The sequence below is a fragment of the Oncorhynchus nerka genome, linkage group LG4, assembly GCF_034236695.1.
Source record: "Oncorhynchus nerka isolate Pitt River linkage group LG4, Oner_Uvic_2.0, whole genome shotgun sequence".
NCBI lineage: Eukaryota > Metazoa > Chordata > Actinopteri > Salmoniformes > Salmonidae > Oncorhynchus > Oncorhynchus nerka.
In genome coordinates this window covers 71,891,574-71,914,407 of record NC_088399.1, presented here as the reverse complement: position 1 = coordinate 71,914,407, position 22,834 = coordinate 71,891,574, and the positions used below count along the sequence as shown (strand labels likewise).

The 22,834-nt window shown below is 44.3% G+C and overlaps 1 protein-coding gene across 1 annotated transcript in view; it reads left to right on the top strand.

Annotated features, from left to right (window-relative positions):
* Positions 1-22,834, top strand: part of LOC115128545 (receptor-type tyrosine-protein phosphatase U-like) — a 285,266-nt gene that overhangs the window by 89,553 nt on the left and 172,879 nt on the right. Inside the window, exon 2 of the mRNA XM_065017796.1 lies at positions 16,534-16,662. Coding sequence (XP_064873868.1) covers positions 16,534-16,662 — 129 coding nt within the window. The remainder of the gene's footprint in view (positions 1-16,533; positions 16,663-22,834) is intronic.

Below are 22,834 nucleotides of genomic sequence, written 5' to 3'. Positions count from 1 at the left end.
TTGTTGAATCTTGTTATGTTTATACAAATATTTACATATGTTAAGTTTGCTGAAAAAAAATGCAGTTGACAGTGAGAGGATGTTTCTTTTTTTGCTGAGTTTATATATAAACATTACATTTAAGTCATTTAGCAGACGCTCTTATCCAGAGCGACTTACAAATTGGATATAAATATAAATGTATATATATTCTCGCATTTTGTTACGTTACAGCCTCATTCTGAAATTATTTACGTAAGTATTCAGACCCTTTGCTATGAGACTCGAAATTGAGCTCAGGTGCATCCTGTTTCCTTTGATTATCCTTGAGATGTTTTTAAAACTTGGTTGGAGTCCACTTATGGTAAATTAAATTGATTGGACATGATTTGGAAAGGCACACACCTGTCTATATAAGGTCCAACAGTTGACAGTTCATGTCCGAGAAAAAAACAAGCCATGAGGTCAAATAAATTGTCCGTTGAGCTCCGAGACCGGATTGTGTCAAAGCACAGGTCTGGGGAAGTGTACCAAAACATTTCTGCTTCATTGAAGGTCACCAAGAACACAGTGACCTCCATCATTTTTAAATGAAAGAAGTTTGGAACCACCAAGACTCTTCCAATAGCTGGCTGCCCGGCCAAACTGAGCAATCAGGGGAGAATGGCGTTGGGGAGGGAGGTGACCAAGAACCCGATGGTCACTCTGAGAGAGTTCCTCTGTGAAGATGGGAGAGCCTTCCAGAAGACCAATCATCTCTGCAGCAGTATACCAATCAGGCCTTAATGTTAGAGTGGCCAGACAAAGCCATTACTCAGTAAAATGCACAAGACAGCCCGCTTGGAGTTTGCCAAAAGCACCTAAAAGACTCTCAGACCATGAGAAACTAGATTCTCTGGTCTGATGAAACCAAGATTGAACTCTTGTCCTGAATTCCAAGCATCACGCCTGGAGGAAACCTAGCACCATCCCTACGGTGAAGCATATTGGTGGCAGCATCATGCTGTGGGGATGTTGTTCAGTGGCAGGGACTGGGAGACTAGTCAGGATCGAGGGAAAGATGAACAGTGCAAAGTACAGAGAGATTCTTGATGAAAACCTGCTCCAGAGCGCTCAGGTCGTCAGATTGGGGCAAATGTTCACCTTCCAACAGGAAAATGACCCTAAGCACACAGCCAAGACAATGCAGGAGTGGCTTCGGGACAAGTCTCTGAATGTCGTTGAGTGGCCCAGCCAGAGCCCAATCGAACATCTCTGGAGAGATCTGCAAATAGCTGTGCAGCGGCACTCCCCATCCAACCTGACAGAGCTTGAGAGGATCTGCAGAGAAGAATGGGAGAAACTTCCCAAATGCAGGTGTGCCAAGCTTGTAGCGTCATACCCAAGAAGACTCGAGCTGTAATCGTTGCCAAAGGTGCTTCAACAAAGTACTAAGTAAACGGTCTGAATACTTATGTAAATGTGATTTTTAATTGATTTATTTTTTTAATACATTTGCAAACATTTCTAAACATTTTTTTTGCTTTTTCATTCTGGGGTATTGTGTGTAGATTGATGAGGGGGGGGCTGAAATGTAACAAAATGTGAAAAAATTCAAGGGGTCTGAATACTTTCCGAATGCACTGTAGTTACAGCTCTGGAGAAAATTACAAGAACACTGCAGAATTATCAGTTTCTCTGGTTTTACTATTTATAGGTACTGTATGTGTTTGGGTAAAATGAACATTTTTTTTAAATTCTATAAACTATTGACAACATTTCTTCCTTATTCCAAATAAAAAATATTGTCATTTAGAGCATTACTTTGCAGAAAATGGCAACTGGTCAACAGAAAAAATGTTCAGTGTTGTCAGACCTCAAATAATGCAAAGAAAATAAGTTCATATTCATTTCTAAAGAACACAATACTAATGTTTTAACTCAGAAAGAGTTCAGAAATCAATATTTTGTCGAATAACCCTGATTTTCAATCACAGCTTTCATGTGTCTTGGCATGCTCGCCACCAGTCTTTCACATTGATGTTGGGTGACTTTATGCCACTCCTGGCGCAAAAGTTCAAGCAGCTCGGCTTTGTTTGATGGCTTATGACCATCCATCTCCCTCTTGATCACATTCCAGAGGTTTTCAATGGGGTTCAGATCTGAGATTGGGCTGGCCATGACAGGGTCATGATCTGGTGGTCCTCCATCCACACCTTGATGAACCTGGCTGTGTGGCATGGAGCATTGTCCTGCTGGAAAAAACAATCCTCAGAGGTGGGGAACATTGTCAGAGCAGAAGGAAGCAAGTTTTCTTCCAGGACAACCTTGTACGTGGCTTGATTCATGCGTCCTTCACAAAGACAAACCTGCCCGATTCCAGCCTTTTGATGCACCCCCAGATCATCACCGATCCTCCTCCAAATGTCACAGTGGGTGCGAGACCTGGAGAGGCCTACAAGCCACAGTGTCTCGCAACCACTGTGAAATTTGGTGGAAGATCGGTAGTAAATTGTAAAACCGGAGAAACTGATAATTTTGCAGTGGTCTCTTAATGTTTTCCAGAGGTGCATATATACAGTATCAGTCAAACGTTTGGACACACCTCTATGATAAAACTGGCTCTCGTGAGGACCACCACAGGAAAGGAAGACCCAGAGTTACATAGTTACCAGCCTCTGAATTTGGAGCACAAATAAACGCTTCTCAGAGTTCAAGTAACGGACTCACTGAAGCATGCATGAATGTGTGGTCACACTCTCCGTAGCCAATGTGAGCCGTACATGCACAAAGGTGGCTAGATGGATCACCAGGACATTGTCCGCATGCTCGGACCAACTGGCAAGTGTTTTCACTGACATTTTCAATCTCTCCCTGACCGAGTCTGTAATACCTACAGTTTATCTTTCAAAAAGACCACCATAGTCCCTGTGCTCAAGTAAGCGAAGGTAACCTTACGCCCCGTAGCACTCACGTCGGTAGTGCTTTGAAAGGCTGGTCATGGCTCACATCAACATCATCATGTCGGAAACACAAGACACACTTCAATTCGCATACCGCCCGAACATATAGTGAGGGAAAAAAGTATTTGATCCCCTGCTGATTTTGTACGTTTGCCCACTGACAAAGAAATGATCAGTTTATAATTTTAATGGTAGGTTTATTTGAACAGTGAGAGACAGAATAACAATTAAAAAATCCAGATTTTTTTTTTATAAATTGATTTGCATTTTAATTAGGGAAATAAGTATTTGACCCCCTCTCAATCAGAAGGATTTATGGCTCCCAGATGTCTTTTATACAGGTAACGAGCTGAGATTAGGAGCACACTCTTAAAGGGAATGGTCCTAATCTCAGTTTGTTATCTGTATAAAAGACACCTGTTCACAGAAGCAATCAATCAATCAGATTCCAAACTCTCCACCATGGCCAAGACCAAAGAGCTCTCCAAGGATGTCAGGGACAGGATTGTAGACCTACACAAGGCTGGAATGGGCTACAAGACCATCACCAAGCAGCTTGGTGAGAAGGTGACAATAGTTGGTGCGATTGTTCGCAAATGGATGAAACACAAAATAACTGTCAATCTCCCTCGGCCTGGGGCTCTATGCAAGATCTCATCGCGTGGAGTTGCAATGATGATGAGAGCGGTGAGGAATCAGCCCAGAACTACACGGGAGGATCTTGTCAATGATCTCAAGGCAGCTGGGACCATAGTCACCAAGAAAACAATTGGTAACACACTACGCCGTGAAGAACTGAAATCCTGTTTTCCTACTATTTTCCCTCATTCTATCCATGGATGACACAATCTCAATCACAGGCCACACTGCCCTATCCCACCTGGACAAAAGGAACACCTATGTGAAAATGCTCTTCATTAACTACAGCTCAGCGTTCAACACCATATTGCCCACGAAGCTCAAACCCTAAGCTAAGGACCCTGGGACTAAACATCTCCCTCTGCAACTGGATCCTGGACTTCCTGACAGGCCGCCCAAGGGTAGTAAGGGTAGTCAACCTGACGAAGATCCTTTTTCGGATCTTAACAGTGTGAATAATTCTGTGAATTGGGAGCTTTAACAGCGTGGGCCTTCGTGTTCTATACTAGTATTTTTTCTAGACCAGCACCTATGTTTTTAAGGATGTGCGTATTACCACAAACTTTCCTATAAAGGGTAGGAACCAACACATCTGCCACGCTGATCCTCAACACTGGGGCCCCTCAGGGGTGCGTGCCTCCTGCCTCCTTTACTCCCTGTTCACCCATAACTGCCTGGCCAAGCACGACTCCAACATATCATTAAGTTTGCTGACGACACAGCAGTGGTAGGCCTGATCACCGACAATGATGAGACAGCCTATAGGGAGGTCAGAGGTCTGGCAGTGTGGTGTCAGGACAACAACCTCTCCCTCAATGTGAGCAAGACAAAGGAGCTGATCGTGGATTATAGGAAAAGGAGGGCCGAACAGGCCCCATTAACATCAATGGGGCTGAAGTGGAGCAGGTCGAGAGTTTCAAGTTCCGTGGTGTCTACATCACCAACTAACTATCATCAAATCAAATCAAATTGTATTGGTCACTTACACATGGTTAGCAGATGTTAATGCAAGTGTAGCGAAATGCTTGTGCTTCGACCGTGCAGTAATATCTAATAAGTAATCTAACAATTTCACAACAACTACCTTATACACACAAGTGATGCGTTGTGCAGACCTCACTACCCTCATTACCCTCTGGAGAGCCTTACAGTTGTGGGCGGAGCAGTTACCAGGCGGGGATACAGCCAGACAGGATGCTCTCGATTGTGCATCTGTAAAAGGTTGTGTGTTTTCGATTGTTTTCAGTGACAAGCCAAGCTACTGCCTCCTGAGGTTGAAAAGGTGCTGTTGCGCCTTCTTCACCACGCTCTCTGTGTGGGTGGACCATTTCAGTTTGTCCGTGATGTATACCCCGAGGTGTCGTCTGAAGATGATTGAGTTGGAGGCGTGCATGGCGACGCGGTGAAGGAGAGCCTGCAGGTTTTGGTAGTGGGCCGTGTCAGTGGCACTGTATTGTCCTCAAAGCAAGCAAAGAAGTTATTTAATTTGTCTGGGAGCAAGACGTCGGTGTCCGCGACGGGGCTGGTTTTATTTTTATAATCCGTGATTGACTGTAGAACCTGCCACATACATCTTGTGTCTGAGCCGTTGAATTGCGACTCTACTTTGTCTCTATACTGACGCTTTGCTTGTTTGATTGCCTTGCGGAGGAAATAGTTACACTGTTTGTATTCGGTCCTGTTTCCGGTCGCCTAGCCATGATTGAAAGCAGTGGTTCAGCGCGCTTTCAGTTTTGCGCGAATGATGCCATCAATCCACAGTTTCTGGTTGGGGAAGGTTTTAATACTCACCATGGGTACAACATCACCGGTGCACTTGCTAATAAACTCGCTCACCGAATCAGCGTATACATCAATGTTATTGTCTGAGGCTTTCCGGAACATATCCCAGTCCACATGATCGAAGCAATCTTGAAGCATGGAATCCCATTGGTTGGACCAGCATTGAACAGACCAGAACATGGGCATTTCCTGTTTTGGTTTCTGTCTATAGGCTGGGAGCAACAAAATGGAGTTGTGGTCAGATATGCCGAAAGGAGGGCGAGGGAGGACTTTGTATGTGTCGCGGAAGTTAGAGTAGCAATAATCCATAATGCTGCCAGCCTGGGTCGCGCATTCGATATGCTGATAAAATTTAGGGAGCCTTGTTTTCATATTAGCTTTGTTAAAATCCCCAGCTACAATAAATGCAGCCTCAGGATATATGCTTTCCAGTTTACATAGAGTCCAATGAAGTTCTTTCAGGGCCGTACATGGCTGTGATTATAATCGAAGAGAATTCTCTTGGTAGATAATGCGGTCTGCATTTGATTGTAAGGAATTCTAGGTCAGGTGAACAAAAGGACTTGAGTTCCTTTATGTTGTTATGATCACACCACGACTCTTTAATCATAAGGCAACACCCCTGCCCTTCTTCTTACCATAGAGATGTTTGTTTCTGTCGGCGAGATATATGAAGAAATTTTGTTTACCTTGTTGTCAAGAGACTGGACATTGGCGAGTAGTATACTCGGGAGTGGTGAGCAATGTGCCCGTCTACGGAGCCTGACCAGAAGACCTCTCCGTCTGCCCCTTCAGCGGGCCGTTGTTTTGGATCGGCTACTGGGATTAAATCCATTGTTCTGGGTGGTGGTCCAAACAGAGGATCCGCTTCGGGAAAGTCATTTTCCTGGTCATAATGGTGGTAAGTTGACGTTGCTCTTATATCCAATAGTTCTTCCCGGATGTATGTAATAATACTTGTTTCCTGGGGTAACAATGTAAGAAATAATACATACAAAAAAACAAAATACTGCATCATTTCCTAAGAACGAGAAGTGAGACGACCATCTCTGTCGGCGCCATGTATGTGTCGTGGTTCAAACATACCGAGAGTGTCGTGAAGAGGGCATGACAACACCTTTTCCCCATCAGGAGACTGAAAAGATTTGGTATGGGCCCCAGATCCTCAAAAATTCCTACAGCTGTACCATCGAGATCATCTTGACCGGTTGCATCACTGCCTGGTATGGCATCTGACCGTAAGGCGCTACAGAGCGTAGTGGTGCGGCCCAGTACATCACTGGGGCCAAGCTTCCTGACATCCAGGAACCGATATACTAAACAGTGTCAAAGGAAGTATAAAAACATTGTCAAAGACACCAGTCACCCAAGTCATAGACTTGCTATCGCACGGCAAGCGGTACCGGACCGTCAAGTCTAGGACGAAAAGGCTGCGTAACAGCTTCTACCCCCAAGACATAAGACTGCTGAGCAATTAATCAAATGGCCGCCCGAACTATTTACATTATAGTTATGTAATTTTCTTATTACATAAAAAAAATTTTTTTACTCTAGTTTATATAGTGAATATTTCCTTAACTCTATTTATTGAACTGTATTGTTGGTTAAGGGCCTTACACAGTAAGGTCTACCTGTTGTGTTCGGCACATGTGACAAATACAATTTAATTTAACTTCTTGCGTCGAGCCATCCCGGATCCGGGATCGTGACTACAGCCTCAAGCCCATTACCATAACGCAACGTTAACTATTCATGAAAATCGCAAATGAAATTAAATCAATATGCTAGCTCTCAAGCTTAGCCTTTTGTTAACAACACTGTCATCTCAGATTTTCAAAAATATGCTTCTCAACCATAGCAAAACAAGCATTTGTGTAACAGTATTGATAGCTATTGATAGCTAGCTTAGCATTTAGCGTTAGCATTCAGCAGGCAACATTTTCACAAAAACCAGAAAAGCATTCAAATAAAATAATTTACCTTTGAAGAACTTCGGATGTTTTCAATGAGGAGACTCTCAGTTAGATAGCAAATGTTCAGTTTTTCCTGAAAGATTATTTGTTTAGGACAAATCGCTCCGTTTTCTGCATCACGTTTAGCCACCGAAAGAAACCTGTATCCAGGATTGTGTAAATCTATCCGCAAGCTCATTAGCATAACGCAACGTTAACTATTCATGAAAATCGCAAATGAAATGCAATAAATCTATTTGCTCTCAAGCTTAGCCTTTTGTTAACAACACTGTCATCTCAGATTTTCTAAATATGCTTCTCAACCATAGCAAAACAAGCATTTGTGTAACAGCATTGATAGCCTAGCATAGGATTATGCCTGGCATTCTGCATGCAACATTTTCACAAAAACCAGAAAAGCATTCAAATAAAATCATTTACCTTTGAAGAACTTCAGATGTTTTCAATGAGGAGACTCTCAGTTAGATAGCAAATGTTCAGTTTTTACAAAAAGATTATTTGTGTTGACAAATCGCTCCGTTTTCTTCATCACGTTTGGGTAAGAAAAAAAAACGAAAATTAAGTCATTACAACGCAAACTTTTTTCCAAATTAACTCCATAATATCGACAGAAACATGGCAAACGATGTTTAGAATCAATCCTCAAGGTGTTTTTCACATATCTATCGATGATAAATCCTTCATGGCAGTTGACTTTCTCTTCTGAAGAAATGGAACGCGCATGGACCTAGAGATTACGCAATAATTTCGACACAGGACACCGGGCGGACACCTGGTAAATGTAGTCTCTTATGGTCAATCTTCCAATGATATGCCTACAAATACGTCACAATGCTGCAGACACCTTGGAGAAACGACAGAAAGGGCAGGCTCATTCCTGGCGCATTCACAGCCATATAAGGAGACATTGGAACACAGCACCTTCAGAATCTGGGGCATTTCCTGTATGAAACTTCATCTTGGTTTCGCCTGTAGCATTAGTTCTGGGGCACTCACAGATAATATATTTGCAGTTTTGGAAACGTCAGAATTTTTCTTTCCAAAGCTGTCAATTACATGCATAGTCGAGCATCTTTTCGTGACAAAATATCTTGTTTAAAACGGGAACGTTTTTTATCCAAAAATTAAAAGAGCGCCCCCTATCTCAAAGAAGTTAATTTGAAGTAACAGACACATCTCAACATCAACTGTTCAGATGAGAATTGCTGCAAAGAAACCACTTCTAAGGACACCAATATTAAGAAGAGACTTGCTCGGGCAAGAAGCATGAGCAATGGATGTTAGACCAGTGGAACTCTGTCCTTTGGTCTGATGAGTCCAAATTTGAGATTTTTGGTTCCAACCGCTGTCTTTGTGAGACGCAAAGTAGGTGAATGGATGATCTCTGCATGTGTAGTTTCCACCGTGAAGCATAGAGGAGGAGGTGTGACGGTGTGGGGTGATTTACTGGTTACACTGTCAGTGATTTATTTAGAATTCAAGGCACAACCAGCATGGCTACCACAGCATTCTACAGCGATACGCCATTCCATTCTGGTTTGCGCTTAGTGGGACTATCATTTGTTTTTCTACAGGACAATGACCCAACACACCTGTGTAAGGGCTATTTGACTAAGAAGGAGAGTGATGTAGTACAGTATCAGATGACCTGGCCTCCACAATCACCTGACCTCCACCCAATTGAGATGCTTTGGGATGACTTGGACCGCAGAGGGAATAAAAAGCAGCCAACAAGTACTCAGCATATGTGGGAACTCCTTCAAGACTGTTGGAAAATCATTCCAGGTGAAGCTGGTTCAGAGAATGAATATATTTTGATAAGTTGAACACTTTTTTGGTTACTACATGATTCCATATGTGTTATTTAATAGTTTTGATGTCTTCACTATTATTTTATAATGTAGAAAATAGTTCAAATAAGACCAACATTGAATGAGAAGGTGTGTCCAAACTTTTGACTAGTACTGTATATATCACTTCCTGTCCATCTCATCCTGTCATCTTCCTCCTGTCCTCCACTTTGTCTTCTCATCTTCTCCTCTCCTGCCTTTGATGAGTTGTGTTTGGAAGGTGGCCAGTTTAATACAGCTGGTTCGTTCTATATTTGTCCAAGCTTTCCAGTATATATTGGACTGAGCTGATTCAGTTGATGGTTATTTTAAGTTTTTCAATAAGCCTACGGTATATACACAATTTGGCGGGCGCTGAAATGTGAAAGCAGTGAAAGAGATAGGAATAGCAAATTGGAATTTCATACATTCACATTTTATTATGTAGTAAAAAAAAATCTATTTTGTAGGGATTGGATGGTACGTGTGATTCTAGTTGATATGCCACTGTTGGCGTGGAGTTATGTGTCATCAGAGATGGCAGCGGTCGGTGCGTCCTTCAGTCTCTGATCCTGAGGCAGTCATTAAGTTGAAATAACCAATGTCCTTTGAGATGAATCATTCCCGATTGAGTGTTTTAGTTATTCACATTTGTAGTTAGAGTCACATTTGTTTTAACAGGATTATAAACTGTTGCCAGGAAATAGTGTGTGGGTGGGGGGTGGGTTAGAGGAAGAGATAAGGAAGCTTCAGGATTTAGTGTTTTATCTACAGGGTCTACAAGCTGGGGATGTTGTTCAACATTTTGCCTCTCGTACCTTTAAAGTTCAGAGGCATCTGTTCTTACAGACTTATTTCTATTCATACCGCTTTGTTCTCTCTCTCTCTCCTTCTCTCTCTCTCTCTCTCTCTCTCTCTCTCTGTCTCTGTCTCTGTCCCCCCCTCTCTCTCTGCCCCCCCCCCCCCTCTCTCTCTCTACTACCTCTAAGACATGTCAGCAGCGACAGCTAGGGGCTTAATGAAGTTATTTTGGGCCCTTTCCAACCATGTAAAAGGTAGCCCCATCGGTGTGTGATTCAATGTTTTCAATCTGTATGTTTACAACCTGATCTGTGTGTGTGTTTGTGTATGTGTGTGTGAGTGTGTGGCCGTGTGCTATCTGTTCAATTAGCTAAAGACTAATGGCTGCCACATGGGGAGAGAATGGCACTTTGGTTGCTGTTGTCTCTGGACAGTTTAAACATCAGAAAGTGCTCTGCTATCATGGCTCAGGCTAAGACCCAGATGCAGACACAGGAGGCGGATAGTACGAGTCTCCGAGTTTATTACAATACAAGGGGCAGGCAATCGTCAAGTCAAGGAAGGCAAAGAGTCATAATCCAAATCAGCAGAAACGTCAGAACTGGGAAGACTAGAAAAAGCTAAAACTAGTACAGGAACACGCTGGTAGGACTTGATGGGACAAGACGAACTGGCAACAAACAGAAAACACAGATATAAATAAACATAAGGTAATGGGAGACACCTGGTGGGGGTTGGAAACCATCACAAGACAGGTGAAACAGATCAGGGTGTGACAGCTGCTTCTGGTGTCTACCTTTATTTCCTTTGTTTTGTCTTTATTTAGTATGGTCAGAGCGTGAGTTGGGGTGGGCAGTCTATGTTAGTTTTTCTATATTTTCTATTTCTGTGTTTGGCCTGATTATGGTTCTCAATCAGAGGCAACTGTCTATCGTTGTCCCTGATTGAGAACCATATTTAGGTAGCCTGTTTTCCGTGTGAGTGTTTGGTCCACACGATACTGTTTCGGTTTTCGTTCGTTCAGAGCTGGAGGCAGCGAAAGCGGAGAGGCGCCCGGTATGAGGAGGCAGCACCGCAGCGCGGCTGGAAGCCCGAGCGGCAGCCCCAAAAATGTATTGGGGGGGACACACGGGGAGTGTGGCAAAGTCAGGTAGGAGACCTGAGCCAACTCCCTGTGCTTACCGGAGAGCAAGAGGGACCGGGCAGGCACCGTGTTATGCGGTGGAGCGCACTGTGTCCCCGGTGCGTGTGCATAGCCCGGTGCGGTACATTCCAGCTCCTCGTATCGGCAGGGCTAGAGTGGGCATCGAGCCAGGTGCCATGAAGCCGGCTCTACACATCTGGTCTCCAGTGCGTCTCCTCGGGCCGGCGTACATGGCTCTAGCCTTACGCATGGTGACCCCGGTTCGCCAGCACAGCCCAGTGCGGGCTATTCCACCTCGCCGCACTGGCCTGGCTACAGGGAGCATTCAACCAGGTAAGGTTGGGCAGGCTCGGTGCTCAATAGCTCCAGAGCCGTCAGCAGCCAGGAGCTGCTGGAGTCGTCAGTCAGCAAGGAGCTGCCAGAGCCGTCAATCAGCCAGGTGCAGCCAGAGCCGTCAATCAGCCAGGAGCTGCCAGAGCCGTGTGCCAGCCAGGAGCTTCCAGAGCCGTCAGCCAGCCAGGAGCTGCCAGAGCCGTCCTTCACTCTGGCGCTGCCGGAGTCTCCCGCCTGTCTGGCGCTGCCGGAGACTCCTGCCTGTCTGGCGCTGCCGGAGTCTCCCGCCTGTCTGGCGCTGCCGGAGTCTCACGCCTGTCCGGCGCTGCCGGAGTCTCCCGCCTGTCCGGCGCTGCCGTAGTCTCCCGCCTGTCCGGCGCTGCCAGAGTCTCCCACCTGTCCGGCGCTGCCGGAGTCTCCCGTCCATTCGGGACCCATGGCTAGGGTCCCCAGTCGGAGGTCGGCGGCGAGGGTCGCCGCTCATAAGAGGCCACGGAGTTGGTTGAGGAGGCGGACAAAAACTGTGGTGAAGTGGGGTCCACATCCCGCGCCAGAGCCGCCACCGCGGACAGACGCCCACTCAGACCTTCCCCTATAGGTTCCGGTTTTGCGGCCGGAGTCCGCACCTTTGGGGGGGGGGGGGGGGGTACTGTCACGTTCTGACCTTTATTTCCTTTGTTTTGTCTTTATTTAGTATGGTCAGGGCGTGAGTTGGGGTGGGCAGTCTATGTTAGTTTTTCTATATTTTCTATTTCTGTGTTTGGCCTGATATGGTTCTCAATCAGAGGCAGCTGTCTATCGTTGTCCCTGATTGAGAACCATATTTAGGTAGCCTGTTTTCCGTGTGAGTGTTTGGTACACACGATACTGTTTCGGTTTTCGTTCGTTCACTTTATTGTTTTATATTTCAGTGTTCAGTTCGTTTCATTAAATATTACATCATGAACACTTACCACGCTGCGCTTTGGTCCTCCTCTCTATCTCCAGATGACATCCGTTACATCTGGTCTGTTTTCTGTTATTAGTAAACACGCATTCATAATTTATTCTTACAATCCTTTCCACTGTTAATTTTAGCAAAAATTACAGAAGTTTGTCATAATTTTGTTCACGTGAATATTTAATTGGATTACTCTGCTCAGACACACACACACCTTAGATACATACAAATGCACAAATGACTGTTCTAATTGCATGGGCTAGGCTTTACGTTGCATGAAAAGCTCATTTGGGGCACATTGTGTGTGTGTGTAGCAGAGGAGCATAGGAAGGAAGAGTTAATGAGGGAATTCAGTGGAACGTATCTGATGATGGTGACATTCACTTCCTGAAACCAAGCAAGGCGTCTTCCATGGAGGAGATACTTTTTATGAGGCTAAGCCATGGGTAATGCCTTCCCTCTCCTCCTCGTCTTCCTCTCAATTTCTCCTCTCCTCCTCCTCCTCCTCTACTTTTCCTCTCCACAGCCTGAGCAGCGGATGGCTAGCACAACAACCAGCAATTAAGCTGCTTACACACCCGGAAACACACAGCTCACTGGCGGATACAGGGAAGAGGGGACTAAGGGAAAAGGGGATGAGGGCAGGGAGGGGGGATACGTGGGGGGGATACGTGTTAGTCAGTTGGAAGAAAAGGGGGAAAGTAGTCCCCAAATTAGCAGACGCGTCTCCCTTAAAGACCAGAGGAGAAAGAGAAACTGTCTTGGTTGTTTATTGCAAAGGGAATGCTTTCTGCCAGCCTACTGTTTCAAACAGGATAAAAGTTAGTCCAAATTAAAAAACAAAACAGACGGTTTTTTCCAAACAGAACACGAAGGAGAACAAGGGCAACTGGTGTGTGTGTACGTGTGTTTCGGCCAGCTAGGCGGGATGCCTTTTAAGCAGGGCCTGGCATAGATTCAGAGTGGCTCTTTAACACGAGTCCTGTTCAGTGTTCTGCTCCTGCCAAGGCCTAATATGATCAGTTAGCACGATGGCAGCACGATGGTGTAGCCGGGGGACAGCTAGCTTCCTTCCTCCTTTGGGTACATTGACTTCAATACAAATTCTAGGAGGCTCATCGTTCCCACCCCCTTCCATAGACTTACACAGTAATTTTGACAACTACCAGAGGAGGTCCTCCAGCCCATCAGAGCTCTTGCAACATGAACTTACATGTCCACCCAATCAAAGGATCAGATAATTAATTTAGTACTGAAAGCATAAGCTACAGCTAGCTTGCACTGCAGTGTATAAAATGTGGTGAGTAGTTGACTCAAAGAGAGAGAAAAACAATAGTTTAACAGTTTTTAATAAATTAATATCTTCGAAAATGAAGGAGAAGCAAGAGAGAAATAGAGAGAGAGAGTGTCATTTTTTCTCTCACTTTTTTACACCTTCAGTTTCACTTAATGTTACTTAGCTAGCAAATGCAGCTAGATAGTTTAGCCTACTGAAACACCCAGCTCAAACAAAATGATCCTATGATAGCTAGCTGGCTATGACTTCCAACATAACACTGGAACCTCGTAGAAAGAGGAGGAAGGGAAGCGCTACTAAGGTACACAATAGTACATTTTGGTAGATAGAAGGTGCTCTTTGGTAAAAGGGGTAAATTGGTCATCAAAAAGAAAGGTGGATCAAGGCACTCTTCATATAAATGATTAAAATGCCTTTATTAGTACGGCATGTTCAATAGAAACAACGGTTTTTTTACCGACACGTTTCAGCTGCATGGCCTTCGTCAGGGAGTACAAAAAACAAAACAAAAAGGAATACAATGTCCTCTTTTGAACAGCTTTTCCAACTAGCCCTAATTGGAAGAGGGAGTGGTTAATGACATAACTTTAGCTAATATTGTGACAATGATGTTGGTTGTTTGTAGATGTTTCGCTTGGATAATTAGAGTATCATGTAGTAGTCTAAACCGCTGTTACATTGAACTGGGTAAATGGAATATGAATGACAGTCATCCAATATGCTGTAATGGAAGGCCAAAAAGTTTCCTCATCTTAAATGGCACTGACCACCACTGCTGTGCACAATATGTCATGTTATGTATTGTCCATTATTTGGGCATAGTAGATATGCAGCATTTAGCGATTGTGTTTGATGTAGGACCATTGTGTTCTTGGTTATTATGTAGCTGCTGGCTTTAAAGCCTGTGGTTGATATGATTAGAGCTGAGAGAGGGTACTATGAATTGGGATGATGAGCTTGACAGGGTGCTAAAGGTCATCTTCACTCACTGTCTGGCTGAGAGCCCCCCCATGCACACACGCACCCTCCCCGCCATCCCCATCAGCTGTGATGGTGCCACGACCTCCCTCCTCTGGCACCACCGCCACCGCCTGTCATCTCAGCCCTATTTCAGTGACCTGTAGCCGGTCTGCTATTTTCACACCACAGGGCTAATGGGGCCAAATGACCATGGCTCTTTCCCAAATGGCACCCTATTCCCTATGAGCCCTGGTCAAAAGTAGTGCACTATATAGGGTGACATTTGGGATGCAACCCATTGATTCCCCAGGGGAAAATGAACAGGAGGACAAAAGAGGAACACTCAGCCAGACCTGGTCATGGGGATCTACACTCAGCCAGGCCCTGTCGCCATGCTGCAATACCACCTAGACTACCACTATTACATGTTATTTGAACAGAAAATATGGCTTTTAGCTGGTCGAAAATCTACAGTTTTTTGATGTAGGCATTTAATAGTCTGCCTGTGATGATGTCATGTGAGTGCCCATAGTGGCAGTGCTGCTGTTGTCCCTCTAATAGAGCTCATTATTCATTGTGTCTTTGAGAACAATTTTCTCTTACACTTCCCAAAGAAAACAGTAAAGCTACGAGGTATGGATTTTCTTTGTCATTTCATTGATCCCCACAAAAAAGTGGTACCCGAACAAAAACAAACTCAGAAATATTCATTTTTTCTGTTATTTACTGTATGTACACTACATGACCAAAAGTATGTGGACACCTGCTTGACGAACATCTCATTCGATTATCATGGGCATTCATATGGAGTTGGTCCCCCCTTTGCTGCTATAACAGTCTTCACTCTTCTGGGAAGGCTTTCTGCTAGATGTTGGAACATTGCTGTGGGGACTTGCTTCCATTCAGCCACAAGAACATTACTGATGTTGGGTGATTAGGCCTGGCTCGCAGTCGGCGTTCCAATTCCTCCCAATGATGTTCGATGGGGTTGAGGTCAGGGCTCTGTGCAGGCCAGCCAAGTTCTTCCACACCGATCTCAACAGACCATTTCTGTTTGGACCTCACTTTGTGCACAGGGGCCTTGTCATCCCCAAGCTGTTGCTACAAAGTTGGAAGCACAGAGTCATCTAGAACCTCATTGTATGCTGTGGCGTTAAGAATTCCCTTCACTGGAACTAGAGCCTAGCACAAACCATGAAAACCAGCCCCAGACCATTATTCCTTCTCCACCAAAATTTACAGTTGGCACTAGGCATTGGGGCAGGTAGCCAGATTAGTCCTTCAGACTGCCTGATGGTGAAGCGTGATTCATCACTCCAGAGAACGCATTTCCACTGCTCCAGAGTCCACTCCAGCCGACGCTTGGCATTGCGCATGGTGATCTTAGGCTTGTTTGCAGCTGCTCTGCCATGGTAATCTATTTAATGAAGCTCCCGACTAACAGTTCTTGTTCTAACGTTGCTTCCAGAGGCAGTTTGGAACTTGGGAGTCAGTGTTGCAACCAAGGATTTGTATGCCCTACGCATTTCAGCACTCGGCGGTCCGGTTCTGGGATCTTTTATGGCCTACCACTTTGAGCCGTTGTTTCCACTTCACTATAACAGCACTTACAGTTGACCGGGGCAGCTCTTCAGTAATGCCAATGTTTGTCTATGGAGATTGAATGGCTGTGTGCTCGATTTTATACACCTATCAGCAACGGGTGGGGCTGAAATAGTCGAATGCACAAATTTGAAGGGGTGTCCACATACTTTTGTATATATAGTGTATATTCTTCTAGCTTGAATAGCAGGGCAATAGACTTTGACCCACAAAGACTGTTTGAGTTTTAAGTTGGTTGAACGCAATGGTAAATTATTTCTTCACTATTGATGCCTTCTAATCACCACTTCCCTCTCTTTCTTTCCCCTACAGCTGGCTGTACCTTTGACGAGGACTCCGACCCTGGGCTGTGTGAGTACAAGCAGGGACAGGAGGACGACTTTGACTGGCAGCTGATGAGGACATACAACTGGCCACACACCTCCCCAGACCTGCTGCGAGGTAAATCTCAACGCTGTTCCAATGTGGTTTATAACCTTAGGTCTTCATCTTCCTATGTTTCTGATTCATTTAATTTAATTTCTGATGTATGTTTTAGCAAAGGAACCCAGAAACTCTATCACCTTGTCCAAATGCACACTTCACAGTGCCACAGCCATACTCTTTGTTGTGGATTATTGGGACAGTTGAACTATGTTGTTTGGGCCTAGGGCTGTGTCATGACATTTTGTCAGCTGGTTATTGTCATGCAAAAGACTGCCGGTCTCATGGTAATTGACCATTAATTAACATGAACAACTTTAGCATCTCCAGGCCACGTATACAAGCCGCATACAAGCTGCTGATGTGTTCCTTTGGAACATCTGCATTTAAAAGTCTAATAAATCAATGTGATATACACCATCACAATAAATCCATTATTTATTTTAGTCATGACAGGAAAAGGAACAGCACCTTCTCACCATTAAAAGTCAGGTCTAAAATAACGAATGATTAAGTGCGCATGTAAAGTGGCAATGTTGAGCGTAAAAGTGATCATTTGAAACAGGCCCTATAAGCTAGATGTAGAGTTATTTGGCAGCTTTAGTTGTGAACGATACAAAACATTAGAATGTCTTAGAAATCAAAATATGGGCTGCATGGTGCAACTATTGGCTAAAGATGGTGCTCTGTTCCTTCCTATTCTCAATTTAATCTTGTCTTTACTAATATATCAAATTCGTTTTAGAATGGCCCATTATGAAATGGGCAGGAACAGAGGTAGGGGAAAAAGGATCGTATACTCGAATAGCGAATGGAAGCTGCTCCCTTTCCTGACGGTCCATTTTTCAATAATGCTAGAGAGGATACTTTGGTTGTACAGCAGAGCTGTGCTTAATATGAGCAGCTACTGAAATAAATATAAGAACACTTATTTCACTTCATGCACCAAGCGCTGCTTGAGGAACTGCTCGACAAGTGGAATTCCGCAAAAACTGTATGGCATGGGCTCGCCAACCTTGTTCCTCCACCTACCCAGAGCTTCATTTGGGAAACCAAGTGAAATCTGTGAGGGAAAGTCCATAGTAACATGTATTCGCAACAAAACATTTTTCACTAAACTGTTGTTAGTCTGTCTGCGTGCTCAAGAACTGAATAAAGGAAAGGTGAGGTGTCAGCCTATTAATTATGAAAATACCTAAAATGCCCAATTACTAGGCTATTCAAAATCATATATAAATTCACTGTCGGTGTAAGCTAACTGTAAGCCGCCCTGCACAATCAATGAACCAACAGCAACACTTACACTTGTGGATATACATTTTGGAGCATAATATCATTCTATTTTTATTTAACCTTTATTTAACCAGGTAGGCCAGTTGAGAACAAGTTCTCATAAACAAACGTACAATAACACAATAGAAGAATCTATGTACAGTGTGTGCAAATGTAGAAGAGTAGGGAGGTAAGGCAATAAATAGGCAATAGAGGCAAAATAATTACAATTTAGCATTAACACTGGAGTGATAGATGTGAAGATGATGATGTGCAAGTAGAGATACTGGGGTGCAAAAGAGCAAGAGGATAAGTAACAATATGGGGGTGAGATAATTAGTTGTGTATTTAGAGATTGGTTGTGTACAGGTACAGTGATCGGTAAGCTCCTCAGACAGCTGATGCTTAAAGTTAGAGAAGGAGATATAAGACTTCAACTTCAGTGATTTTTGCAGTTCGTTCCAATCATTGGCAGCAGAGAACTGGAAGGAAAGGCGGCCAAAGGTAGTGTTGGCTTTGGGGATGACCAGTGAAATATACCTTCTAGAGCGCGTGCTACGGGTGGGTGTTGCTATGGTACCAGTGAGCTGAGATTAAGCGGGGCTTTACCTAGCAGAGACTTATAGATGACCTGGAGCCAGTGGGTTTGGTGACGAATATGTAGTGAGGGCCAGCCAACGAGAGCATACAGGTTGCAGTGGTGGGTAGTATATGGGGATTTGGTTGTGCAGCATGAGGGTATGTTAGGCAGCATGAGTGAAGGAAGCTTTGTTGCGAAATAGTAAGCCGATTCTAGATTTGATTTTGTATTGGAGATGCTTAATGTGAGTCTGGAAGGAGAGTTTACAGTCTAAGCAGACACCTAGGTATTTGTAGTTGTCAACATATTCTAAGTCAGAACCATCCAGAGAAGTGATGCTAGTCGGGCGGGAGGGTGCGGGCAGCAATCGGTTGAAGAGCATGCACTTAGTTTTACTAGCATTTAAAGCAGTTGGAGGCCACGGAAGGATTGTTTTATGGCATTGAAGCTCGTTTGGAGGTTTGTTAGCACAGTGTCGAAAGAAGGGCCAGATGTATACAGAATGGCGTCGTCTGCGTAGAGGTGGATCAGAGAATCACCAGCAGCAAGAGCGACATCATTGATATTTATAGAGAAAAGAGTCGGACCAAGAATTGAACCCTGTGGCACCCCCATAGAGACTTCCAGAGGTCCGGACAACAAGCCCTCCAACAGGCCCTCCGTAATCCAGTCCATCCAGTATGCATAATAATTCAGTCCACACTCAAAGGTGATTACAAGCATTTGTTAACATTTTGAGTATAGGCTAATTTTGTTTCAGGCTTGGATAGTTTAAGGCTTTGATTGAGCCTAATTCAGTATGCTAGCTAGGTTTTGAAACAGGAGGGAAATAGAACTGTTGATTTGAGCCTACTGTAGGTAAGTATGCTATCTGGTTTACTATTTGGTATTACATGTAGCTATTAGTATGCTATCTGTTGTACTGTTGATTAGAGCCTAAGTTAGTATGATAGATGTTGTACTGTTAATTTGAGCGTACGTTAGTATGCTAGCTAGGTTTTGAAACAACAGGGGGTTGGTGCCACCTTACTTGGAGAGGACGGCTCATAGTAATGGCTGGAAGGGAATAAATGGAATGGTATCAGACGGATCAAACACATAATTTACATGGGATCAAATACATCAACAACATGTTTTCCATGTGTTTGATACCATTCCAGTCACTCCATTCCAGCAATTATTATGAGCTGTTCTCCCCTCAGCAGCCTGCTGTGTTTGAATCAGGAAAACAGGAAAACAGGCCCAACATTTCCATTAGCTCAGAGTCTGTTTCCATCATCCCCACACCACCAGGTGGTCTCTCTGCATGTGATCTATCGCTGTGAGTTAGTCATGCTTCAACAGGGGGGCCAAGCCTCGTTCCACACACACACACACACACACACACACACACACACACACACACACACACACACACACACACACACACACACACACACACACACACACACGCTCTGGGGCCCTTACCTTATTACATGCACATATTTGCTGCAAACATACAATATGCATGTTTCTTTAAAGCTTCCTGCCACCGTAGCGGGAAATGGTGTGTATGAGCTTCTCCACGCCTCAGAGAAACTTTCCATGTGCTTGCTCCACATGTTATAATGGGAGAGTTGTGTGTGTGTGTGTGTGTGTGTGTGTGTGTGTGTGTGTGTGTGTGTGTGTGTGTGTGTGTGTGTGTGTGTGTGTGTGTGTGTGTGTAGTGTAGGAAATGGGCCCTGCAGAGCATCCAGATTCTGCATAACGCATCTGCTGTGTTATTAAACTGCTGTGTTATTGTTTCCACTGTTTTGGGCACATACACACACCTTTCTCTGCTCCGGAGGCAGAACGGGTTTCGTTAACAAAATCCCTCCGTAGGATTGGCTGATTGGACATGGGTCACCGCTGATTGGGTCACAGTGCTGATTACACTTCCTGGTCTTCCTCAGGGGCCAGTAGTAGTAAAAACACAAACATTTTAATGTTCCTTTTTTATCTCATTTGTATCTTCCGATGGGTTAAATGTGGGATTGAAGTGGAGTGTGTGCTTGTGTGTCTTTAAAATGTTGAAGTGGGCTGCTTCAGTTATGTCTTTGTTCATCATCACAGACACTTTCTCTCTCTGGGATGAGAAATAAAGACTATATGAAATCAACTACTCTGTTGAGGGTTCTCCATGCTAAGTACCTATTGTGGGGGCTAATTGAGGCAGCAGCTAACAACCCACAGCGCACAGGCTAAGATCACTTGATAGACAGACAACATTTTAGACAATTATTCAAGCGAGAGAATGAGAGGGAGGGAGAGAGAGAATAGAGTATTTCTCTTCAAATATATCAACAAATCAACACTGCATCTATAGCCTTAACCATTGGAGATTTAGTTTTTGTGGTACTGGGAATGCTACAGCACATCTCTAACCCAAGAACTGTCCAAGGGTTTGAATTCCTCCAGAGCCGCTAAATAGACTCTTATTGAGACAACAGCTTGGTTTATCTACCGGACACTGCTGCAGATTCATAATATAGATCACAGACCCAGAGACCACCAGCACACCAATGACGTGGAAACACTGCAGTGATGGAGAGAGAGGATGAGAGGGAGGGAGAGAGAGAATGAGAGGGAGAGAGAGAATGAGAGGGAGAGAGAGAATGAGAGGGATAGAGAGAATGAGAGGGAGAGAGAGGATAAGAGGGAGGGAGAGAGAGAGAGGGAGAGAGAGGATAAGAGGGAGGGAGAGAGAGAGCAAGGGGGAGGTAAAGAGAGAGAAGGGCAGGAACGAGAAAAGGGGTGAGAGAGAGAAAAGGGCGAACTATAGTTGCGGAGTATAGGGGACATTACTGTCTCCTCCATACCCCTCTTCAGAGGCGTCATACCCATTAAAACTGAGGATTTCTGCATCAATTTATTTGGATTAAAATATACAAAATACTGTATACTGAGCAAAAATATAAACGCAACATGCAACAATTTGATTTTACTGAGTTACTGTTCATATAAGGAAATCATTCAATTGAAATAAGTTAATTAGGCCCTAATCTATGGATTTCACATTACTGGGCAGGGGCGCAGCCAATCAGACTTCTTTTTTTCTCCACAAAGGGCTTTATTGCAGACAGAAATACTCCTCAGTTTCATCAGCTGTCCGGGTGGCTGGTCTCAGACGATCCCACAGGTGAAGAAGCCGGATGTGGAGGTCCTGGGCTGGCTTGGTTACACCTGGTCTGCAGTTCAAATCAAATCAAATCAAATTTTATTTGTCACATACACATGGTTAGCAGATGTTAGTGCGAGTGTAGCGAAATGCTTGTGCTTCTAGTTCCGGCAATGCAGTAATAACCAACAAGTAATCTAGCTAACAATTCCAAAACTACTACCTTATAGACACAAGTGTAAGGGGATAAAGAATATGTACATAAAGATATATGAATGAGTGATGGTACAGAGCGGCATAGGCAAGATACAGTAGATGGTATTGAGTGCAGTATATACATATGAGATGAGTATGTAAACAAAGTGGCATAGTTAAAGTGGCTAGTGATACATGTATTACATAAGGATGCAGTAGATGATATAGAGTACAGTATATACGTATGCATATGAGATGAATAATGTAGGGAACATTATATTAGGTAGCATTGTTTAAAGTGGCTAGTGATATATTTTACATCATTTCCCATCAATTCCCATTATTAAAGTGGCTGGAGTTGAGTCAGTATGTTGCCAGCAGCCACTCAATGTTAGTGGCTGTTTAACAGTCTGATGGCCTTGAGATAGAAGCTGTTTTTCAGTCTCTCGGTCCCAGCTTTGATGCACCTATACTGACCTCGCCTTCTGGATGATAGCGGGGTGAACAGGCAGTGGCTCGGGTGGTTGCTGTCCTTGATGATCTTTATGGCCTTCCTGTGACATCGGGTGGTGTAGGTGTCCTGGAGGGCAGGTAGTTTGCCCCCGGTGATGCGTTGTGCAGACCTCACTACCCTCTGGAGAGCCTTACGGTTGTGGGCGGAGCAGTTGCCGTACCAGGCGGTGATACAGCCCGACAGGATGCTCTCGATTGTGCATCTGTAGAAGTTTGTGAGTGCTTTTGCCGAATTTCTTCAGCCTCCGAGGAACTTAAAACGTACTACCCTCTCCACCACTGTTCCATCGATGTGGATAGGGGGGTGTTCCCTCTGCTGTTTCCTGAAGTCCACAATCATCTCCTTAGTTTTGTTGACGTTGAGTGTGAGGTTATTTTCCTGACACCACACTCCGAGGGCCCTCACCTCCTCTCTGTAGGCCGTCTCGTCGTTGTTGGTAATCAAGCCTACTACTGTTGTGTCGTCCGCAAACTTGATGATTGAGTTGGAG